Source organism: Clinocottus analis, unplaced genomic scaffold (genome assembly GCF_023055335.1).
Source record: "Clinocottus analis isolate CAN_PGR_092001 unplaced genomic scaffold, fCliAna1.0.p SCAF_3, whole genome shotgun sequence".
Classification (NCBI taxonomy): Eukaryota; Metazoa; Chordata; class Actinopteri; order Perciformes; family Cottidae; genus Clinocottus; species Clinocottus analis.
This window is the reverse complement of record NW_027176042.1, coordinates 23,270,462-23,279,012: the sequence shown is the minus strand read 5'-3', so window position 1 is coordinate 23,279,012 and position 8,551 is coordinate 23,270,462. Positions and strand designations below refer to the sequence as shown.

The window sequence follows — 8,551 nt, the reverse complement described above, 5'->3', positions numbered from 1 at the left end:
TCATTGAAAACTTGGCATTAAACTTTGTTTCCTGCAGGAAAACAGAAACAAGAAAGAGTAGAAACAGCTGTTTGATGTTTTATATAATAGAAATCTGGACAATTTAGAATAGAATCTGTGTTTATTCTTAATCAGTCATTTGTGTGCGTGTGTGTGTGTACCATGGTCATGCTGCTGAGCTGGATGGGAGGCTGGCCTGGAGGCAGCACCATCACCTTGACGGAGGCCGTCATGAAGACCGTCGCTCCGGACGTCTTCATGGTGGTTTTCGGCGGCGAGTTGACGGCGATCTTCAGCGAGAGCGGCGCGTCCACCAGCGCCGGGTTCTACCGAGAACGCAGGGAGAACGTGAAGTGAATGCACCGGACTGCACGTTTCCTACAGGTTTAGGGAGTTTCCTCAACACAGGTGTGGACAAAATAATGTGAACAGCTGCACTGACCTGAACAGAGATCCTGTCGAGTCAAATTCATTCATAACGGCTAACGTAACAAATCTGCTTCAAGTAGTTTTACATTCCTCCAGACTGCTAACACACTTCTACTGTGTTTCTACTGTGTATCTACTGTTTCTATCATGTTTCTACTGTGTTTCTACAGTTGTTCTGCTATGTCTATACTGTTTTTCTACCGTGTCTCTACTGTTTATACTATCTATATACTTTGTATCTACTGTGTTTCTTCTGTTTCTACAATGTTTCTACTGTGTATCTACTGCATTTCTACCATGTTTTTCTCTGCATTTACTATGTTTCTACCGTTTCTACTATGTATCCACTGTGTTTTTACTGTACATGTACTATGTTTCTACTATTTCTACTGTATATCTACTGTCTCTACTGTTTCTACTATGTATCTACTGTGTTTCTACTGTACATGTACTATGTTTCTACTATTTCTACTGTGTATCTACTATGTCTCTACTGTTTCTACTATGTTTCTACTGTGTTGTACTCTGCATTCATTTTGTTTCTTCTGTATATCTACTGTTTCTACTATGTTTCTACTGTGTTTTTACTCTGCATTAACTATGTTTCTACTGTGTATCTACTGTTTCTACTGTGTTTTTACTCAGATTTTTCTATCTTTCTACTGTGTCTCTACTGTCTCTCAATGAGTTCTCTAGAGTCTCTATTTTGACTTCTTATGGCTCTACTACAATTCCAATGTGTATCCACTGTGTCTCTATTGTGTCTTCTCTGTATTTCTATTGTGTTTCTACTGTGTGTCTACAGCATTTCTACAACGTGTCTCCACTGCATTTCTAATGTATCTCCACTGTCTCTCTATTGTCTCTCTATTGAGTCCCTGTGTTTCTACAACATTTCTAATGTATCTCTACTGTGTCTCTATTGAGTCTTTACTGCGTCTCCACTGGGGTTCAGTGGTGTTTCTGCTCACCATCATCACGAGGGTTCCAAAGTAGGTGGTTCTCAACAGCATCTCCATGTCTTTGGACATCTGGAGGACGAGACGACACAAACAGAAGATCAGACCGGATCGACTCGGTTCTCGGGGGTTACAGGTCTGAGGGTTTCGGGGACATGTCGAAGATTTTTTTGGGGGGGGGGGTTGCTAGTAGTGTTGGAGGTCCGTGGTGGGTTTAGACCTTCTCGTTGACGATGTATATCTGGAAGATTCCTGCTTTGTAGTAGGAGTACAACATGCTGTCGAAGAAGTACTCGGACAGGGCGAGGTACACCATGCGGTCGTACTCTCTGATGACCGGGTCGACGGCGTAGTTCACCAACGTGTCGTTGGGGTTGGACAGGTCGTAGAACATCCCCTGCAACACACACACACACACACACACACACACACACACACAACGCACAAGTTAATGTTCCCATTGATGTTACGGGAAGATGACGAGACGGAACCTGAGAGGAAGAGTCTCACCGTGAAGTGCATGTCGAGGCTCCTGGACGTCACCACCGGGTCATCGATCAGAGAGTAATCGATGCCGATATAATGATCGACCTCCGTCCTCACGGGGATCGTCTCCAACAACGAGTTCACGAGAACCAGAGCGGCGTGATTCAGAGCGGGGCAGATCTGAGGGACGGACAGACGGGTTAGAGGCAGACAGATCAGAGACAGACAGGTGAGAGACAGACAGACAGGTGAGAGACAGACAGGTGACAGACCTTTTGGTTCAGGAGGAAGCGCATCCCCGTTGTCAGAAAGCTGGACAGGAAGTGGTAAACTTTCCTGAAAGATAAAAAAAAAAATGTTGATTCGCGGTCGTTGATTGGCCGATACTGTGGTCACATGACAACGTGGTGAGGAGTGGAAATTGATCAGCAATGTTTGGTTGTGATTAGACATTATTGGTAATTGATTGTTGATCAGCAATTCCTAATTGTTATTGGTTATTAATCAGTCATTTTAACAGTAATCATTATTGTGTTAAAGTGTTTTACCCGAGCGTTCCGGTGAACTTTGCCTTCATTTTGTCGATTTTGGCATCACAGGTGATGTTATTGATCTTCAGTCGTCCTTCATCGTCTCTGATCAGATTCAGAGCCGTGTTGATGTTCACTCCTTCAGCCGCCGCGTTGATGTTTCCTGTGTCGTAGCTGACACACAGAAACACTTCACTGAGGTCACACTGCCACGTAAACAACGCCACGAACGGGCCATCGCCCCTTTGAGTATGACGTAAATGGATGGATGCATGGATTCATAGATGGATGCATTAATGGATGCATGGGTGGATGGTGGATGGATGCATTGATGGATGGATGAATGAATGAATGAATGAATGGAGGGATGGATGCATGAATGGATGGATTAATGAATGTATGGACGGATGCATTGATGGATGAATGAATGGATGGATGATTGGATTGACGGACGGAGGGATGGATGGGAGAATGGATGGGCGGATGCATGGATGGATGCATGTATGGATGCATGGGTGGATGTATGCATTAATGGATGGATGGATGAATGGATGGATTAATGAATGGATGGATGGATGCATTGATGGATGAATGAATGGGGGATGCATGGCTGGATGAATGGATTGACGGACGGATGGACGAATGGATGGATGCATGGGTGGTTGCATGGGTGGGTGGATGAATGCATTGATGGATGGATGGATGGATGAATGCATGCATGCAGTCATAGTTAGTTAGTGTGGACTCAGGTTTCTGGAGCAGGACTAACAAGAACCAGTAGAGGATCCGTCGGTAGAAACTCAGCGAGATCGATGAGTTCTGGACGTCGAACAACAGCCCGACGTCAGGGATGAACTGCAGTTCAGCGTGAGTCAGATTCAACTCGGTTATTTTCACACTGACGAGAGAAAGAGAAGATATCACTACGCGCCGAGTATTCAGAATCAAAGTATTTAAATACCACGTAGCGCCTGTACTTAGTGATGGTGTATTGGAAGCGTCCTTCTTTGCCCTGCATCTCTGGCATCGAGATGTTGCTGATCTCTTCTTCAACGAACTTCTGAGTCTCGAACTTCACTGAAAAAACAAAAGTACTTGAACCACAAGACATACTTTGAGTACTACACTGGCTTTATGCGTCCACAGGTTTAATATTAACTATAGTAGAGATGTTGAATACGGTTCACATGCAGGTGGATAACGGAGGTTTAGGTAAGCTCACGCATATCGAGTCCTTTGTCAGTGATTCTGATTTTGCATCCGGCGTGTTGGGCGGTGGCCATGATGGAGGACACCAAAGCGAGGAGGAGGAGGGACAACAGACAGGAAGTCATCCTGAGCCGGGACATCTCGACCTGAAACACAGAAGAAGAAGATTCAAATCATGGGTCACATGGCTGGATTTAGATGGTGTGATTGTGATGTTGCAGGGGTGGAGGTTCTGGTTCTGGGTTCAAGGTCAAACTGTCCACGGACAAAATGTCCAAAAACAAAATGTCAAACTGTCAGCAGACAAACTGACTTTCAGTGTCCAGAAGAAGCTGAAACAGTGAAATGAGGTCCGAGGTCACAGTGACCAGACGGATCTGAGGAGGTTTGTCCCTCCTGTTGCTCCATAACACATTCTGAGACTGTGCTGTCCATATAAACACTGCTCAACTTGAACTGGAGTTACCTCTGTTTCACAACACCCCCCACCTCGTCTCTTTCTCTATTCCCCCAGCAGCCTCTCTGCCTCTCCACCATGCGGACCCATTTATTCTCTCTGTAAAGCAAACTGAACCAATGTAATATAAACAAACAGGAAGAGAAGTCAGCGATTTATTTTATTTACTTATTTATTTTAATGTTGACAACTCCTCTGGTTGTATAGAAGTCTATGCTTCATGTGTTGTAGCTGCATTCTCTCTCCTGACCACCAGGTGGTGACTCCTCTGGTTGTATAGAAGTCTATATAAATGACTCTACTTCTCTCTTGATGTATTCCCTCAGTAAACATGAGTTTATGTCTCAATCTCTAGTTTCAAGTCTTCTTCTATACAGCATGATGTTCATTTAGTAAATTATGGTCATTTAGAGTCAAACAGACCATAAAACAGGGGCGGGGCTTACTATGATTGACAGGTTGCTATCACTACCAGAGCTGTGTATGATTTCTCCACGCCACTTCAAATATTTTCACATCGGTCTCTCTGGTTTCAAAAACAAGATGGCGACGGCCGAACTGTCAAACTCTTTGCTTCAAAAAAGGCAAACACAACGTCCACGTCTTCTATGCAGCCTATGACTGAAACACCCAGAGTTAGTGTGAAACTTTTCCCATTAAATAGCATTTTCAAAAATGTCAACAGGCAATGCATAACACCCTGAGGCTCTGGAGAGCATTCACAGTGGGAAATATTTCATCTCCACGATCGTAATGTAAACAGCAGAAATGCAGCGTTTACATTGCAAAGTCATTTTTCCAGGAAGGAGAACTTGCACTCGCTCTGATTGGCCGATTCGGTGTCTTGCAGGAAGACAGAGTCGCAGCAGAAGTTAAGCCTGGTTTAACCTGAGTTTATATCTTACTGGAACCCTGCTGCTGCTTCCGGCCGCCGTCAGTGAGACGTTGATGTGGATGTGTTGGATGTTGTAAAAACAGGAAGAAGAAAAAACGATGAAACTTATGTAAAATCGCTGAAATGGATTCACATCACATTATTAAAGCTTCGAGTGTAAAGTATGTTTCTTAAATCCTTCAGTGATCCCGAGAGAGAAAACTGTCGTGTCTTCCTTTGTGTCACCACACTTTGAAGGAGCACACACAAACACACACACACGCACACAAACACACACACACACACTCACACACACACATTCATTATCTGGTCTTAAGCTCCAAACAGCCTTTGAAGAACAGAAAGTCCTCACAAATATATACATACGAGACCACACACACACACAGTCAGTCTGTAATCTGTGTGTTTTAATTACAGCTCAGTGCCGACAGCCAATCACCATCCAGCTCCTGCGTCACCCACATCTGGACATCTGGCCAACCGCTAACTGCTAACAGCTAACTGCTAACTTTTAATTAAAGGCTTCAGTTCAAAGACGGACCTGCGACCTCTGACCTCATACTTTAAATAGCAAATATATAATAAAGAATAGTGAAAGACTCCAACTTCGTAACTTCATGACGTACTTTAAACAAGCTCCTCCGTAGACAACAGTAAACTACTGCTAAACAACAATAAAGTACTGCTCTGTGACACTTAAATACTATTATACTTGACTAAAGTACTGTTATAAAACACTAAAGCACCGCTAAACAAAACTAAAGTACTGCTGTACAACATTAAAGTACTCCTATACAACAGTAAAGTGCTGCTATACAACAATAAAGTACTGCTGTACAACAATAAAGTACTCCTATACAACAATAAAGTACTGATGTACAACAAAAAAATTCTCCTATACAACAATAAAGTACTCCTATACAACAATAAAGTACTGATGTACAACAAAAACATTCTCCTATACAACAATAAAGTACTGTTATACAACAATAATCAATTTTCTGAGGCATCAATCTGGTTGTAATTTCTGACTGGGAACTTGTAAAACTGACTCCTCTGGTTGTATAGAAGTCTATGCTTTATGTGTTAAAGCTGCATTCTCTCTCCTGACCACCAGGGGGCGACTCCTTCGGTTGTATAGAAGTCCTTGCTTCATGTGTTAACGCTGCATTCTCTCTACTGCCCACCAGAGGGTGACTTCTCTGGTTGTATAGAAGACTACACATCCACTACTTATGAACATTCTCTGTATAAATACAATCGAACGGGGAGGATGAGTGCGGCATCTTGCGGCTGAATGTGATCAGTGTTGTCGATAGCGCCTTTAAATCCAACACGCAGTAACACAATATATACTTTTAACGTATAAAGCATTTAAACTCACACAGCGTGTAGTAAAAGCACAACGCAAGCAGCCGTAAACAAATGAATAATAATGTAACTGAAGTTACCGCGTCAGCATCTGTCAGAGCGCCAACTCACATGTTTGACCTCCTCCACTTTTTTTTTTTTTTTTTTTTTTTTGCAATGAAAACCAAATTCCACACGGAGCTGATGAAATGCAGCCGAGGGACGGGGATGTGAGCCGGTCCACCGGAGCACAGGAGGTCATTGTACTGTGATTATTACCGGGAGAACCGGGGTCAAATATCCAGGATGCACTGCAACTTACACGCAACCAGAGTACTGTCACATCTAGTTTAGTTTAGTACTCACCTGTGCATGATGTGTCCAGAGAGGGAAAGACACTGACACACACACTCTCTCTCTCTCTCTCTCTCTCTCTCTCTCTCTCTCTCTCTGCCTGTCTGTCTCTCTGTCTGGTTTCAGTAACAGTTGAACTCTATTTGATAAAACTCACGGATCAGCAGATTTGGAGGCGGAGCTTCTCGTTGGTTCTTGAGCGGATGAGTTCTTGTCTTCCGTTCACATTGACTGGCACTCTTCCTCTCTCTGAGCAGAGTTTTATCCCAAGGGACTGACTCCTCCTCCTCCTCTTCCTCCTCCTCTTCCTCCTCCTCCTCTGTGGGAGACAGAGTGTATCTCAGAGTGCCGTTGAGTTTCAAAGAACATCATGTAAATGTGTCAAAAGACACATTTTCAGCACTTATGGGGACATTCAGTTTAGTCTTTAATTCTCTACACATTTGACTAAAAATAATCTGAGCGGCCAACCTATTAATCTGAGGATTACCTCTTAAATACCTCAATACAACAACCTGACGTCATTGTCCTCATCGTGAACCTCCTTCTCACTATTCGTAGATGTGCTGGTGTCAGCCGTGGTCCTGAGAAAAGCAACAATCTGGATGTTCTTTGTTCTTTATGCAGAGGCCTTCAGATGCAACAGTTTGTTGCAGAGTTGCATACAAATTTATGAGAACAGTTCAATCTGAAGTCACAGGCCTTCAGAAACACAATATATGATTAATAAACTAAATATAAGATTATGGATGAAACAGTAAAACTGGATATGATTAAGAGTAATTCAATTGTTCTTCCAACAGTCACCATGTTCATCTAAAGGGTCACCATGTTGATCTGAGGGGTCACCATGTTAATCTGAGGGATCTCCATGATAATCTGAGGGGTCTCCATGATAATCTGAGGGGTCTCCGTGTTAATCTGAGAGGTCACCATGTTAATCTGAAGGGTCACCATGTTAATCTAAAGGGTTGCCATGTTAATCTGAAGCCTCACCATGTTAATCTGAAGGGTGACAATGTTAATCTGAGGGGTCACCATGTTGATCTGAGGGGTCTCCATGTTAATCTAAAGGGTCACCATGTTAATCTGAAGGGTCACCATGTTAATCTGTTTTGTCCAGATGAAGCCTGTTTTCAGAGCTTGAACCATGAATTGACACACACACACACACACACACACACACACACACACACACACACACACACACACACAGGCTTATGGGTTTACACATTGCAGAAAGCCTCATGGAGGCTTGTATGCAGCGGAATGATTCTGAATGTGGAAAAGTTAAACTCTTTAATTCAGATGACAAACTTGACTAAGTTAAAGAACACTTCATTATAGAAAACTTTGAAATCAAACGATAATAAACTCTGTAATTTTCCTCTTATTGTTGATGTTTGCATTGAACTGTGCAACATTCAGTGGGAGTGAAGCAAACATTCAGACTACGCAGAGAAGGAGCAAGGTACAAAAAACAAGAGGAAACAAAACAAACACGAAAACAAACAGCTGCACAAGACTGGGTTATAGGAATACACATGTGAGTATGAGAAAAAAAGTAATATATACAAATAAATACATAGTAAATAAATACAGGAAACAGCAAAATGCAATTGGACTACGGATATCTATGTTTATTCCCCTTTTCTTATTAATTAGTTATTGTGTTGGAAATACTTTGTAGCGTATTTATTATCAATAAGACTATTTATTATATTTATTTTATTACTTATTTTATTTTATTTTATTCATTTATTTTATCAGCGTGTAGCTCCCCCTCCAGGGCAGTAGGTGACGGTATTGCGCCTGTAAGCTGTTTGACAACCGCCAAAAAAAACGTAGAAGAAGACGACGGCGACCGTGAACCGGAAATACA

The 8,551-nt window shown here is 42.5% G+C and overlaps 1 protein-coding gene across 2 annotated transcripts in view; it reads right to left on the bottom strand.

Annotated features, from left to right (window-relative positions):
* The window catches only part of pltp (phospholipid transfer protein), an 8,672-nt gene extending 1,765 nt beyond the window's left edge, over positions 1 to 6,907 (bottom strand). Inside the window, exons 1-11 of one of the 2 annotated variants that reach the window (XM_068595332.1) lie at positions 6,827 to 6,907; positions 3,627 to 3,759; positions 3,382 to 3,481; positions 3,174 to 3,302; positions 2,423 to 2,578; positions 2,147 to 2,210; positions 1,899 to 2,054; positions 1,609 to 1,785; positions 1,401 to 1,460; positions 162 to 326; positions 1 to 31 (exon numbers count right to left, since the gene is read on the bottom strand). The exon at positions 1 to 31 is cut by the window's left edge and continues 37 nt beyond it. In XM_068595332.1, the coding sequence (XP_068451433.1) occupies positions 1 to 31; positions 162 to 326; positions 1,401 to 1,460; positions 1,609 to 1,785; positions 1,899 to 2,054; positions 2,147 to 2,210; positions 2,423 to 2,578; positions 3,174 to 3,302; positions 3,382 to 3,481; positions 3,627 to 3,753 (1,165 nt within the window). In that variant the 5' untranslated portion in view covers positions 3,754 to 3,759; positions 6,827 to 6,907. Of the gene's footprint in view, positions 32 to 161; positions 327 to 1,400; positions 1,461 to 1,608; positions 1,786 to 1,898; positions 2,055 to 2,146; positions 2,211 to 2,422; positions 2,579 to 3,173; positions 3,303 to 3,381; positions 3,482 to 3,626; positions 3,760 to 6,681; positions 6,721 to 6,826 lie in introns of those variants that run through there. The other variant, XM_068595333.1, reaches the window with a different exon arrangement.
* Positions 6,908 to 8,551: the final 1,644 nt, after the last annotated feature.